This window comes from Pagrus major, chromosome 5 (genome assembly GCF_040436345.1).
Source record: "Pagrus major chromosome 5, Pma_NU_1.0".
Lineage (NCBI taxonomy): Eukaryota > Metazoa > Chordata > Actinopteri > Spariformes > Sparidae > Pagrus > Pagrus major.
The window spans coordinates 25,865,596-25,881,645 of NC_133219.1; the positions used below are offsets into that span (position 1 = coordinate 25,865,596).

General features: G+C 38.9%; 1 protein-coding gene across 3 annotated transcripts in view; it reads left to right on the forward strand.

Annotated features, from left to right (window-relative positions):
* The window catches only part of daam2 (dishevelled associated activator of morphogenesis 2), a 116,497-nt gene that overhangs the window by 57,868 nt on the left and 42,579 nt on the right, over positions 1–16,050 (forward strand). For all 3 annotated transcript variants that reach the window (XM_073467186.1, XM_073467185.1, XM_073467187.1), the window contains one exon: positions 8,955–9,029. In XM_073467186.1, coding sequence (XP_073323287.1) covers positions 8,955–9,029 — 75 coding nt within the window. The remainder of the gene's footprint in view (positions 1–8,954; positions 9,030–16,050) is intronic.

Below are 16,050 nucleotides of genomic sequence, written 5' to 3' on the forward strand. Positions count from 1 at the left end.
TACCATGGAATCACTAGAATATTCTGGTTAGACCTCTCTTTCACCCCTTTCCCCTCGCCAAAACATCTCTCGCTCTCTTCATACTCTTCGGCATGTCTCAAATATCCGCCAGGAAATGACATTGTGCTTGGAGAAAAAGGGGGAATTCAGCCCCCCTCTCTCACTCAATAGTAAATTGAATAAATGGTCATAAACCCTCCCCTGTGTCTCTTTGCTAATTTGTTTTTTGGCGAGGGGTTGTGTGCTGGAAGCATGACGAGGATCTGACCCCTCCTTTCTCTTTCCAATGCATGCAGGCTCAGCTTTGCTGATATGATGGGCTCTGACAGCCTTTTCAAAAAGGAGTAAACACACTCCACTGTATATGTGTGCACACACGTGTGTGTGCACCTGCATGTGTAAAAGTTTGTACTTGTATTAAGGCCAGTATTGAGTTACTAGGAAAAAGAAGAGCAGTGGAATTGTGGTGTATTTAGAGGGATGTCAAGGCGAGGATGGAAGCTGGAGCACCACACTAGTTTACAATGAAATGCAATACTGGTAAAAATAATACAAGAGGAGGCTGTAAACGTTTTTCTGTTACATTATGATAACCATAGAACGTACAGTGTGCTGTACCTTTTGAATACATTGCATTGTATTTAAGTGGGATTGAATTATTGCCAGAATGTGCATTTGCACATGTGAACCCACATAAAAGGTGCAAATTCAGTAATCCTCCAATATCAGTTATTAAATATCGTATTAAAACAACCACAGACGTTTATGAGAACCCTTTGTACTGTAGTAGAAGCTAGTGGAAACAAAACCTTGGCACAAGCCTGGGCATATTGAAATCAAAAGGGTTTGCAGTGCGCGCCTAAGCCGGGTTCAGAGGTAGGATATATTAGTTTGTCATTCCTCCCCCATTGCTCAGAGTCAGAAATTATTTCCTCTGTGAGGCTACGGTGAAAAAAGCAGCCATGTGTCCCGGCCAGGAAACAGAGTGCAAAACCGGGGTAACAGTGTGCAGCGGAAAGCTCAAGGAAAAAGCAAACAAACCCCTTATTCATGGATAGAGGCAGCGTAATGGAGACTGAGGGAAAAAATAACTGCCCTGCAATATCGGATAATAACCTGCATGTCTATGTGTGAAGGCATGAATACTGTCCCCACGTGCACAAACCCACATAGACACGAACAACCATATGCGCAGGAAAATAAGAAATCACAGGTTATTCTGACATAACCCACAGACACCACACAGTAGTGCCCTGTGTTTCTGAGAATTACAGCATGACAGTGATTTGAATGGAGAGCACAGGACAGCAGAATTTCCGTCACCCGTTCCTGTCAGTGACAAACACTGGTTCTATTGTTTCCTCCAGCCAAGCGACGGCTCCAGTTGTTGTGGTTGGATAACACTTGGAGTGAGCCATTGAGGGCATGACAAATTGACAAACTAACTTTGTTCACCTGAAAAACAAACTGGCCAACACATTACCCCAAACCACCCCTGTGTTGCCAGTTCCAATTCTTTGCTGTCCAGTAGAAACCACATAAAAAAATCTAATTATTTTTATGTTTTCACATAAACTAAAGAGCGTAATGTTTCTTTGTGGCCACTTCTTATACTAACTAAACCACTAAAAGCACTTTAATTCACAAAGGGTTGACATTTCAAATTAGAGTTTTCACTAGAACTGCATGTCTTCAGCTAGACTTACCCAAAATGGCTTCCCTGCATCGTGGTATAAACTAAGAAAGTGTTAAGGCAACATTATTCCATTAAGGGGACAGACAGAGTCGTTATGGCTAACAAGTGAGCTGACAATTGGCTGTTCACACAGACACAACATTTTCATCCAATTAGAGTTGGGTTTTTGGCCACATGATGATGTCCAATGTCCTTGTTTTAGCGGTGTTTTAGTTCTCTTCAAGTCCTGAGCAAAATATCTGGTTCTTTTGCTTGCTAGTTGTAGCCTTTCTTCTTCTTCTAGTTAATATTTTTGTCCATCTACTGTTTGTTGCTTAACAGTTAGCATACACTGTTTTTTTTATCAAAACATGGCTGCCTGTTGCTGCTGGAAACAGGGCTGATGTACAGTGAGACAAAATCATACATTAAATGTTTCTGCTGTGCCAAAACAATTCTCTAAAAGAGGCTTAAAAGCTCAATAGAGCTGCCAACTGCTGAGTTAGCTCAAATTCCTGGTTAATAGTCATAATAAAAGTTCCTTTTTATATTACAGAATGAAAGAAAATGCGGCTGTATGTTTCCACGCACCAGTTAAGTTGCTGTTCCTGAGCTATGCCGTTAAATATTGGCCAGATCATTTTATGCAGAACATTATGACATCATAGTGAAGTTGACCTTTGACCTTTTGGATATAAAATGTCATAACTTCATAATTTTATCCTATTCCTACATATCCTATGTGTCTGACATTTTGTCAAAATCATCATATAAGTTATTAAGTAATGGGCAAAAATATTATTCATGAGGTCACGGTGACCTTTGACCGCCAAACTGTAATCAGTTCATCCTTGGATGTTTGTGTGAAATTTGAAGATATCCCCTCCAGGCATTCTTGAAATATGCAGTTCACGAGAATGGAGCATCATGAGGTCACATTAACCTTGACCTTTGACCTCTGAACACCAAAATCTCCTTAGTTCATCCTTGAGTCTAAGTGGACAAGTGTGCATGATATATTGCATTCTCAAGACAGACTATTGCTGGCATGAAGACATAAAGTTTGATTAATGCAACTTTGACATTGTTCATACAGAACATACAAGTTAAATGTTTAATAGCCCGAATACATTAAATGAACAGAAATCATGATGCATGATTCACACCCCAGCATCAGAATTCAAATTCAGTAGTTTTGTTTAAAATTACAAGTTTTGGTTTGTTTATCTGACACTGATCGTCTTACACTCCTCTTACACTTACATAAGCCAACTGTATCTGCACCTCTGATCTCAGCCACCCAGTCAGCCTCAGCCAGGGGTGTTGGGTGTCTCTCTGTGTGTGTGTGTGTGTGTGTGTGAGAGAAACAGTGGACTTCATTCTTGGCAAGCTTAAGAAAGAAGGGATGACTTGTATTCATATTTATTGAAACAGATGGCATGAGTAAATCTCTGTAGAGTGTGCCTGTGAGTAAGGGTGGCTGCGTGTGTTTGTGTGTGTGTGTGTGTGTGTGTGTGTACACTTGTTTTTGCAAGCAAGACTGCGCCCTGCAGCCCCCAGGTAGAGAACACAATGTAACATCTAATAGCTCCTGATAATTGTTCAGCGCTGGGAGCCAAACACAGTCTCCTGATTCCCATTAGTAGTGCTGTACTGACACGCACACGCACACGCACACGCACACGCACACGCACACACACACACATACAGGCACCATGCTTTTATCCCATCACCACTCAATATGACCCTTTATCAGTGTCAAAACACTAATTACAAAACTTGCATTGATCATTTATCTGCTTCCTAAAAAAAAGAGGATTTTTATGTGATATTAGTTTTGCTGTCCAAATGGATCTAAATACATTTCATCTCAGATGCTGTGAGTCGATTTTTAAAATGCGCTGCCTGATGGTACCATATGGACCCACACACTAGCCTCTTTTAACATGACAACAGCTTAAATATAAAATTATTCGCCATGTGTGCTTTATCCCCATCACTTAAACGAATGTGACCTCAGGCAAAAACGTCTGCTGGAGCATGTGCTAAAATATGTGTAATGTTAGCTACCTGTAACAGGCGGCAACGTTACATAATCTTCAAGAATTCAATATCCTGTCCATTTCCTGCTGCCCTAGGTGAGACTTTATATACCAGCTTCCATAGATAAATATTACCCACGGAGAGATCGGCTCTTTGGAATTTCCGACAATCCCCTTGTTGCGCAGATGGGAACATATTGTGTTGACAGCTGCAGCAGAGAGTGGTGTACAGAAGAAATACTGACTTATGTATACTTTAATGACAGCTAGTGCATTCCAATGTTTTGCTAACAAAGTGCTAATTGTAATCACTGAATAGCTACTTTCTTTACTACTGCACTATACAGGGATAACAATGTAAAGAATTGTGTCCATGTTTCGTTTCTGGGCAAATTACACATCAAACTCAATTATTTTTGCGTAATGGTAAATTCATAGTTAATTAAACTTTAGTTAATAGTTATTTCACTGTGAATAAACCAATTATTAAGCAATGTAGAGGTTTATAAACATCAGTTGCAAGTTTACAATAAATAATTGCTTAACTTATAGAGCACATATCTCTGCCAAGGCAAAACAGTCCCAATACAGTTAAGCCGGATCCAATATCAATATCATACCCACTATATCTGGATTTTGATTTTGATTTGCAATTTCTCTCCTTTGTGTATGAAGTTGCCTTATACAGTGTTTCATTCAGTACTGTGCTGCTTGCCAGTGCTTTCATGGTTTTGGACGGCTCATGAGAGCCCCCACATTACAGACAGGGTCCCCCCCGGGCCTCTCTGAGCACATGGGAACTGAGTGTGAGCCGCCTGACAAGCGCTCCAATTGCCAGAGAAACTGGAGACCTCATGGAAACATGTTAGCATGTCTCTGAGAGCCAGTGTATAGACTACACTTGAATGAGCGACTGGGCCAAGTTGGCTGCCAAAGCTTGGACAACATGGAAGTGAAAACATGGCTCCAGACTAACTTTTTACACTGGTTGCGCTGTTGCGCCTTACCTTTTCATTTAGGTGCACCAGCACATAATTTAGGTACCCACATTAACACATTTAATTCAATTTCTGTAAGAATTATGTAAATGATTGTAAAGAGGACTAAGGGTGCAGATAAATGTTTGTCTTCATTAGAACTAGAGCACATACAACAAGAATTTGTGACCTTAATTGTTGAAAAATAAAAAACACAAAGTTCTTCTGTATAGAGTACTTGACGTAGTCAAATAGGCCTAAATAAATCAACCTAAATTATTATTGGGGTATTAAATTTTTTTTTATTAACATTTAAGTTTAGTGTTAAAAATACATACTATAGAGCTTGCTGAGTATTAATTTAATGGCCTAATGTTTAGGTAGTGCATGGCCAGTCTCACATGAGCACTCACAGACATGCACATGTACAAGACATACATGAATCCCGGACAGAATAATCTATAGAAAATATGTTTATAGGCTAATATTAGTTAGCTCCCAGTTGGTTTAAGTTAAAAATATTTTCATGGTTACAAGTTTTTAATCTGACCTGCTATATTTAACTCGCACAGGTGCGACCAATGAAAATGTTATGTTGCACTGATTTTGGGTGCATGTGCAACCAAAATAGTCATACCCTGGTGCCCTGGAAAATATGCCGATGTCCAATCTTTTTTGTGGCGAGCAGTCTAATATGAGTGTTCAACAGAGTCAAGAACTAAGCTCATGTTGAATCACCTGGTATTATTTGTCTCCCATCATCTTGTGCTCTTGCTTGTTATATAAAAATTCATTTAAAATTGACTTTAAAGTGCTCTGGCTTTAAATGTGGCTAATTTGAACTTTCTACCCCAGACTTGAAATGTATACGTGTAAAAGGTCCTAAAAATCTGTGAGCTCGATTACTATTGTCAGTGAAACCTTTTGGGAGGTTTGAAATCTTTAAGAGGGCTTGTAGCATAACATCAGGGGAGCTGAAATATGTAATTCCATCTACTCTTTCAACAGGTGCCTCTTCTGCCAAACAGACAGGGAAATATTCTTGAAGTCTGGTTTTATTCAGGTATTTGGGTCTTGAGAGAAACAATATATCCCTCAACAGATGGTTGTAACAAGAGGAACACCTTACAGAAATATACCTGATACACTGCAGGGGATTTCTGTTGTCCTTTGCTGCAATCGGACTGTAAATCAAATGTAATGTTACCAGACATGAGGAATGTACAGGTTAGTGTAAGTGTGTAATTGCTGTAATAGAATGAAGGGGTAGACCTTAAACTGTAGCAGCAGAGCACATGAGTGGAATGTTTTCACCCAGAAGAGGACCATAAGCAGAAGAACATTCAGAATATACATATGAAGTCTTCAGTGCTATCATACAAATGTGTACACATACAGACAAACACAAACTCTCTTTCTATTCTCTCAAAAGTCGATTGTTTGCACTATTCATTCATAACTAGCTCCATTCATTGGAGTCTGGTTTCTTATCAAGATATTGTAATACAGGTCATCAACTGTGATTTCCTCCCAAAATGGTTTGATCAAGAAATCAGCACACATGAACAGACTTACCATCACTTGATCCTTTCAGAAATGTAATTAAATGGGCAAATTTTCTGGAATTGTATGATATGACTAGGACCCTCAAAACAAACCTCATGTTGTGATCATTTCATTTGTCCCAAAACGGGACAAAAATTACTGTACTTTACTCCGGCTCGTGAAATTGCCAGAGTAAATGTTGTATTGGACTCAACATGCTTCTGAGGGTGTGGTGGCAGTTCACAGCTGAAGGGTAGGAGAGAGGCAGTTAATTTGTTAATCTCAGCGTCAGAATCTGTCTGGCATTGCATCCCAAGCTTTTCAGCAGTATAGTGGATCAGGCAGCCAGCTTGAAAACACAAACTGGGTAGTACAGTGAGTTCTATTGTTTTTGTTTTAGTTTAGCTCTTTAGTTTGAGCTCAAGAGCTGGCACTCAGTTCTGTAGATCAGTCATTACAAGGACTGAAATCCACACTGGCCAATTGCTGTTTCTGCAGCTCAGTCGTTTTTATGTCCAGGCTTGAAGTTCATTGGGTTACCAAAGATGATAAGGTGATTTTATGTTGGGGACAGTCAATTCAGTGTGGTGCCAGAAGAGAGTTTGTCTGGCTAAATCAACAGAAAAGGTCATTTGCAGATAGAGTGTGTGTGTGTGTGTGTGTGTGTGTGTGTGTGTGTGTGTGTGTGTGTGTGTGTGTGTGTGAGAGAGAGAGACATTTTTGGACAGTGAGGACAGTTCAGCAAGGTCCTCACAACTTCAAAGGGCTGTTTGAAGGTTAAGACCTTAACCCCTTACCTAAACCTGTTCCTTTAACACCAATAAATTAATGTCAAAGGAACAGTTCACCCATAAATGAAAATGTAGTCACTATATACTCCCTCCCATGTTGATGGAAATTCAGATGAAGTCACTTAGTACCCCAGACATTTCTGGAGCTTCACAGCAAATCAGTGTTGCAACATTCTGTCCAAATTATGCTGTTTTGACTCTAACTCTGATTCTGCCCATTTTTGGGTGAACCGTTCTTTTAACACAAATTTAATTCCAATCTCAGAAATAATCTGCGGGTAGGGCACTATCATAATAACTTCTACAATATACTTAAAATTCTTAGCAGATGTACTGCCATGGAATGTTTGTTTCTTTTATTTCTGTCGAACATAGATTCATTTCAGTTGATGGCCTTGCCTTTCCACCAAATTTATAGAATATTAAGAGGCCATTTTTTGAATGTCCTCTTAATTTTTGAATCTGAAGTTAAATTGCTAACATATGTTTAGATTGAAAGAATTCCATTAAATCGTATCCTTCAAAAACGATCCAATTTTGCCTTAATGTGGCATACTGTAACTTTCCAACTTTCACTGACGTGCACACAGTAAGAAGAACAACAACTCTCCACCAGCACTCTAAGCTCAGGCTAAACAAAACCAGATGTGAACGGGGAACATGGTCTCTGTTTTCTCATGTGCCTTAGTTGCTCGTGGCATCACGCTTCCTCTGATTGGCCCGGACAAATTGATCTCAGACAGAGCTATTTGAAAACTATTGTGGAGTGCATTACGTTCCTCAAGGCAGTTCTTTCTCTGTTTTTTCTCCTTCTCCTTGTGATAAAAGCTGGGCCAAGTGAATACTCTGAGATGTTGTGACCCAGTTACTGTGGATAGAACTGCCTGCTCCATTAGGTCTTCATGTGGATGTTGAAGTGTGCAGCTGAGGTGGAAAGTGGAGGGGTGAAACTAGTTGAGTGAAATAGTATTAAAATAATATATAGATTACAGAGTGAGTAGAGTAACAGTCAAAGCCCCGATTGCAGCCCTGCTTTGTTTATCACTCCACATTTTAGAAAAAAATAAAGCACTGATGTTTTCACTTTTCACGCTTAGTACTTTACAAGTAGTGGGATGAAGATGTTGGGTGAAAAAGGGTTAGTCATCTGTAGAGCATGGATGATTTCTGTAAATTCCACAGCTGTCCACCTCAATAGATGTGGAAATTTTTAACTGATGGTTTCTCTAGTGGAAAGGTCAACGAGACAGCATAAACATTAGGATTCATCTTCTGAGGAGCATAGGTAGTCCTGGTAGACTTCATGAAATACACCCATTTATTTTTAGATACCTTGTCATGATGTCACTAATGACAACAGACATGTAACGTATGTATGTACCCTTCATGTCAGCGACACATTGAGGAGAATAAAAGTTCTGTGTCAAGTTTGAGCCCTTTTGCAGTTCAAAGCTCACATACACTAACATGCGTGTCCAGCCCGCCTTTACTCCACAAAACAGACAGTGGGTTTTTAATATGCACTGTTTACTTGCACTTAAAGCAACAAATATATAACTTTTTTACTGTAAAATAACAGCTTCAAAATCATTGTGATGGTACAGTGTCTTGTTATAGGGTGAGTGATGTCTCTGTCACAGCCACTCTGCCCCGCCATCACTTGTTTCTGCATGTAACTTCACTGAAAGGGTAGCAGTGTTGTTATGGCATAATGAGTTTTGTTTGTAGTCAGCACCTACATTACATCTGATACATTTTTACAAACCTAGAATTTGTATTTATTACGGTGGTGTTGCACTCAAAATTGTGAGGGGGCATCGCAAAATCGCACAAAATGCCAATTTCTACATAATGTTGCTTTAAACCAGCTGTAGATTAAAGTCAATTTTAAAGTGACTCAATCTGTCTTTGTGTCCATGCACAGGAGCAAGAGGACCCCAACAAGCTGGCCACCAGCTGGCCCGACTACTACATTGACCGCATCAACTCCATGGCTGCTGTAAGTCAAACACATGTCACACAAACACAATGTCTATTTCCCCTCTGCTGAAATCCCCAAATCAATTAAACTTCCTTGCCAATTTTAATTTTACTGTAACAATGTAATTCACTTACCTGAGGTCACTGTTTTCTCAGTCATACTTTCTCAGACTCTCTTGGCTTGCTTTTATCACCTCCTTGCTGACTGCTTGTTATATTCGCATGAACACATTCTTTCGCCGTGACCCCAGCATTCACACATGCTGTGATGACAAACAGACCATTTAGACACTCAGCAGTTCAGTCAGTTGGAATGACTGTCAAAGACACAAAGCAAAGCCAGGGTGACAGTATTCATTATTTCTAGCCAGTATGGCTGCCAATAAAAACAGCATGATACCGTCACAAAAACTGTCTTCTACCATGATCTCAGTATCATTTTAAACATCACTGCTCTTGTGTGAGTTGTATTATTTAATTGTACATTCGGTTGCTGACCAGTTTGTGCTGATGACCTCTGACCCTGATTCCATATGTGGATAACAAGTTGGCTCCCACATGTTTTGAGATCATAAAACATGACATTTTAAGACCGGCTGTTTAAGGATGACATATAAGCCTGAAATTTAGAGACTAGCAAGTCATTGGTGGAGACAGTCTTCCAGCAAGAGCCTCTCATATCAGTAATGGACTTTTCAGCATTCCACTAAAACCTTTTTTGTTGTTGTTGTTGTAGTTTTTTTTCCAACACTTTACATTTTCTATCTTTCAAGTCTTTCCATGCCATGGACCAGATAAACTGTTCAGCAATAACTTACACAGACCACTGTAAACATAGTGCCAAAATATAATGGCATTTAATATGTTTATTTCCGTTTTGTTTGTTTCTCTGGCATACACGCCTGTAGCAACAACCCATGTTGAAGGTTGCTATTTTTACAGCTGTGATTGTTTATTGGCTCCACTCAGGAGACAAGAATGAGCAACTTCTGAATGGTGCACCAGTACCTGAGCTTAGGGTTGAAGTCTGGAGAAACAATTTTACTGACTTTGTCTTTAAGGCTCAAACAGCATGCAACAGCAACAGATGTACACTGTATTTGTGTCCACAACACTAGTATGTAATATGATTAAGTAATGCTACTTAGTGTTTGTCTGTATTAAAGAAAAAATAAAGAAAATATGTAACATTTCCAAATTAAAATGTCTAAAAACATCTAGACCACTGTTATATATTTTGTTGAGTTATGTACTTAAATGATCCCAAATGTTTTGAACAATGATTCCACACTACTCCACAACATTACACATCTTTTGTTTCCATTGTTCTGATGGAGAGACCCCTAAATTGACATGCTGTGCCTTTATTAACAGATAATGTTAATTATTAATATAAACATATAACAGTATAATATAGTAAAAAGATAATTATATTATATACGATAAGAATGATTCTATATTACCATAGAAGATAGAAGATAAAGTATAACATAATATATAGTATAGTTTACATGCACTTGTTAAGAACATGTATATGATGGCAGTCTTGAGTTCCAATGATTTCTGCAACTCTTGTCCGTGATGGAATGAGTGGAACACATTCTACTTTCTCACAAAAAACATGCAGGAAGTTTTCAATAATGAATGACCAAATCTGCTCGGTCAAAAATATTCATACAGCAACTTGATCGGTCAATTTTGGTAAGTATAGAAAGTTATGTGAATCAAATTTTCTTTGTAGCATGGCCTCTTAACTTCTTCTGAGTGATTATGATTGATAACAGCTGATGATGTTTCTAGGTCCATATAAATAGGGCTTGTTTGATACACCCACTAGACTCAGCCACAAACACTACAATGGGGAAGTGTAAGGAGCTCAGCATTGATCTGAAAAAGCACATTATTGATTTGAACAAGTCAGGAAAGTCACTTGAAGCCATTTCAAAGCAGGTACAGGTCCCAAGATCAATTGTGCAAAGAATTGTTTGTAAGTATAAAGTGCATGGCACTGTTGTATCACTGCAACGATCATAAAGAAAACCCAAACTGTCACCTCCTGTTGAGAGAAATTTGGTCAGGCATGGTTGTAATAGTATTATGCTGTGGGGCTGTTTGGCTGCCAGTGGATCTGGTGCTTTAAAGAAAATAAATGGAATAATGAAGGAGGAGGATTATCTCCAAATTCTTAGGGAAAATCTAAAATCATCAGCCAGAAGATTAGGTTTTGGGTGTGGTTAGGTGTTCCAACAGGACAATGATCTTAAACACACATCAGAAGTGGTAAAGGAATGGCTAAATCAGGCTAGAATTTAGAATTTAGAATGGCCTTCCTAAAGTCCTGACTTGAACCCCATTGAGAACATGTGGACTGTGCTGGAGAAACAAGTCCGTGCCAGGAAGTCAACAAATTTAGTTGAACTTCATTGATTCTGTGTAGAGAAGTGGTTAAAAATTCAACTAGAGGACTACCAGAAGCTTGTGGATGGCTGTCAAAAGCACCTAATTGAGGTGAAAATGGCCAAGGGGCATTTCACCAAATATTAGAATTACTGTATGTATACTTTCGACCTAGCAGATTTGGTCACATTTTCAGAAGACCCATAATAAATTTGTTATTGAGCCAAACTTCATCAATGTTTTTTGTGACAAAGTAGTATGTGTTCCACTCATTCCATCACAGGAAAATGAGAGTTGTTAAGAACATGTATATCATGGTAGTCTTGAGTTCCAATGATTTCTGCAAGTGTATGTAAACATTTGACCACAACTGTATGTGTTTAAGGTTTATCTGATGTTGCCATGTTGGTGTTGTTCCTAGAACATAATTCAGTTTTGCTCCAAGAACCTGAATTCAACTCAACAAAAAGTCTACACCAGGAGCAAGCTGTTGGTGGCTCAATAGGTGAAGTACAGGACTCTCAACCAGAAGACTGGGATTCATTTCCTGTTTGGAATTTATTCACTTATTATTTCCAGCTTTTTAACTTTTCAGTTGTTGCTGTTTGGTTAGATTTAGGCAACAAAAATACTTGGTTAGGTTCAGGAAAAGATGGTTTGGGTTAACGTATCCTTTCACAATGTTAACCACGTTACATAGGACATCTTTCATGTGTGTTTTTTTCTGGTCCTTTTTACTGAGTCACTAAGCTATGACAGTGCAGTGATGGTTCTGGAGCATCATTCATATGTTCCAAAAACAGCACCAACACAATTATATCAGGTTGTGTGTTTATATAACAGAGACGATAAATACAAACATTTTTACATTTAAACCAAATTCTACTGATGCAATGACTTCACGCCGTAGCTAATTTGCAGGCCGTGTCCCTGGTTAGGCTTTAAGGCTTATAGGCTTTTAACATGATAAAACACTGTAATACAAGCCTAAAGCACTGGCACTGCACTGGCTATAGAGTGGTAGAAGATCTGCAGGAGGCTCTGCATACACTGTAAGATCTTGGTCTCTTCAGGGAGAAGTGTCTGTTCTGTCCCTTCCTGAAGAGGGAGTAAGTGTTGTGTGTTCAGTTTTTTTATAGATTTGGACCCCATGGTACTTATTAAGTCATCTACACTTCCTCTCCCTAAACGATAACTGGGGCAGGTGGCCTTATGTTGCTCTTGTAGTCCACCACAGCTCTTTGGTCTTGTTCCTTTATGTCATTACATTTGCATCGGTCTTCTGTACTACTCCTTATTATGTTTGTTGATGTATCCTACAGTGGAGCAAAAACAACCTGAGTCTGTAAATCATTTCTACATAGTCTACAATATATAGAGTCTTCAAAGTCTTTTTTTCTTCTCTTCATAATACAAGTTAAAACGTGTCAGTGTTATTAGATATTTTCACTTTCTTTATTTTTCCTAGATAGTGTTATGTATTATTGGGGGAAAAACGTAATTCAATGAAACAAGTGAAAACAAATGTATTCGCATTGCAAGCAATTTCAATTAAATTAGATCAGTGGCAGAATTATCTTGGCATGCATAAGGAAGATTAAAAATGTATGACTCTATAATAGATTAAATTAATAAATGAGAAATATATTTTTGCTGTCTCCATTTTTGCACAAGCAGCCTCTTGTTCAAGCTCCACTACGGCAGAGTCTCTCTGATTCACCATAACTCCACCAGTTTCCTCCCCTTTCTGAATCATTTTTCACTCCCACTTTCAGTCTTCCATTTTCTCCACCAGCGTGCCCCAGACAGCCTCTTGACAAGAGCACATTTTAAAACTTGTACATGACTTCATGTCTTGGCTCCTAAGCAGGCTCACCAGGGGCAGCCCTTCCACAGTAGCTGAGTTATTGGATGAGCTCATTTTCACTTTGCTGCCCAGATAGATTACTGTACAACCAGCATCTTGATGTTCATTCATAAAACCATGTCAGAGCCCTGAGGTTGTTCTTTGGGTTCACAGTGATAATTCAGACATCCTTGTGACTCTGACAAGAGTTTCTACAGCCTTACTGGGTCCAAGCTAGCGTGTTGAGCTTCATAGCTTCCTCATGGATAAGGTCTTCTATAGATAGATAGAGATGGCAATCAAACACTGAGGCAAGCAAAAGGGCTTTTGAAATGCTAGGGAGGTAAAGAAACATGCAGAACTAATCGATTTAATTTTTTCCAATTCTCAACTACAAAAAAGTTTTACAACACAACATTTTGTAAAAGATGAACATAGTGGAGCATGTAGCAGCTAAACAGCCAGACATTTCCCTCAAAAGTTGGTACGGAACAAAAAACGAGCTAAAAGGAGAGTGAATATTTGTCTTAGATTTGCGACGTGGCCACAAACCTGAATCTAAATGAATAATAATGTTGCTCAGTAACTGTTGGATGTGTAAATAAGCAATTGTTTGCTAACAGTGTGTTTCAGCAGTGGAGTAAGCTAGTCACAACTAACTCTGAGTTAATTTATATATTATTAATTTATTTATAGCCTATGTATATCTATATCACAAGTTTTCTAACTTAAAACATGACAATAAAGTGTTTTGTTTATAAACACTAGCTGCCCCAAAATGCCTAAAAATTAGTTAATGCAGCTTTAAACTTTCTCTTATTAGTTTTTCTTCTTAAGATTTGTGTGCTTTTGTTTAACTTTAGTAAAGTAAAAGTTTCTGTACTTGATGTTATTTCCAGTTCAAAAACTGCTTTGAACTGGAAAACACGTTGGAAAACACACTCGAAACACATTGTTGTGAACATTTGAAAATTTTAAAAGTTCCTATAAAACTTGACAAAAGGCTATTGTTTTCGGAGGTAGATACTCACATTGTAATGTGTTTCATTAGTGGAAGGTAGCATTTCAGTGAGTTATATGAAGTCATAACAATTCGAGTGATTTGCACACATAATGAAATGCATTAAATGCGAAAAGGTTGTTGTAATATAACAAAATTGTATGACAGAATTGTATCACAATGAAATGCCAATAAATTGGTTTGAAAGTTGTGTATTCCAATTACCGGATTCCACTCAATTCAGTTTTAGTTTTTAGTCACGTAGGAACAATTGGATAATAGCTAGGTTTCAGCAAACATTTTGTTAGCTAAATTAGGTTCTGTGCCTCTCAAATAATGTTGGTAGCCTTCATTTATGTTGACCAAATACCTTTTCACTTGGTGCATCAGTGACCCATGTGGTCCAAATTAAGGTTTTGATGAGCTGCATTCATCTCTCACTCAGTTAACGACACACTGACGACTAGCTTAGAGGCATAGTTCTGGCTCTGGGGGGCACTTCCCATAATAAGGATTTAGGGAAGGACCTTCTGCTGGTTTACCAACTGGCTATAATAGTATCCTTATGTGAATGTTGGCTACAGGTTCGAAGGAGCTTACAAATAGCAGATGTAGGAAGGAGTCTTTTGGCTAGAATCATTGACACGGTGAACTGGCTCGCAGCACGTCCAAATCATTCACTCTCCCCAACACTTGTTGTGTCCAACTTCCCATTGACTATGAACATATTCGTTTTGGGAAACAGGAGCCAGAGCCTTTTCTTTCTGGCACACAGTCCATGAACCATCTGGACTTGAGGCTAAGTCTTCATGATGGATGTTTTGACTGCACTGTTTCTAGATTAAACACACTCACACACCATACAGAACAGAGCTGTTGTTAGGTACTCAAACATGGGGTCCGACCTCAGCTAGCTGTGTAAGTGCTGTTGGTCCGAAAAATGTTCTTGCCAGGAATATTTGCATCTAACTTTGACCTCTATGTCTTTTCTAAAGGTTTACAGATTAGAAAAGAGGATCACATTCAAGCTAACATAGAGATACACATGATCTGCTTGAACGGTGGTGTCTGAAACATTAGCCTGTTAATGTGGCCTTTATTATCTGTGATGCAAACTGAAACAAACAAGGGAAGGAAATATGCAGTGTTGGGGAAGCTACTTTGCAAGCGTAGCTTGTAAAACTACATGTAGTTCAGCCTGGCAGTAGTTTGAACAAACTACATTTCCACCCCTGGAGAAATGTAGTTTGTAAAACTACTGCTAAAAAAGTAGCTTTAGCAACTACTTATACCCATTATACTCATTTAACTCAGCGTTAAATAAATCAATATATGGTGTATATGAAACAAAATATAATAGCCTACAAAAAATTCACATGCCAGCAGAAATATGCCTCTCAACTCAAGTTTTATTTTTTAAAGAACAAAAGCTGACATTTTTGGTCAACATCGCAGGAACTTCAGAGGCACTAACACTTAGGCACTAGAACTAGATGCCAGGGCAGAATTGCTTGTTGACACGACACATGAGCAGTCTCTCAAAGTTTTTATCCGACAGCCGGTTCCGTTTGGCACTAAAAACATCTTTACCAACACTAAATAGCCATCTATATCCAACATGTACATGCTCAAATATGGCCATGGTTGGGCTGGTGCGTTCGGGGGCGCATCGGGGGTAGCGGGAGGGGTGTCCATGACGTGCTTGTGTCATATGAGCACTGCCTTCCTTGGCATAAAGACCCACCCACTCTGTGAAGCACTTGAGTGCTGCCAGGGCAAGCCAATCAGAGGCAGCGT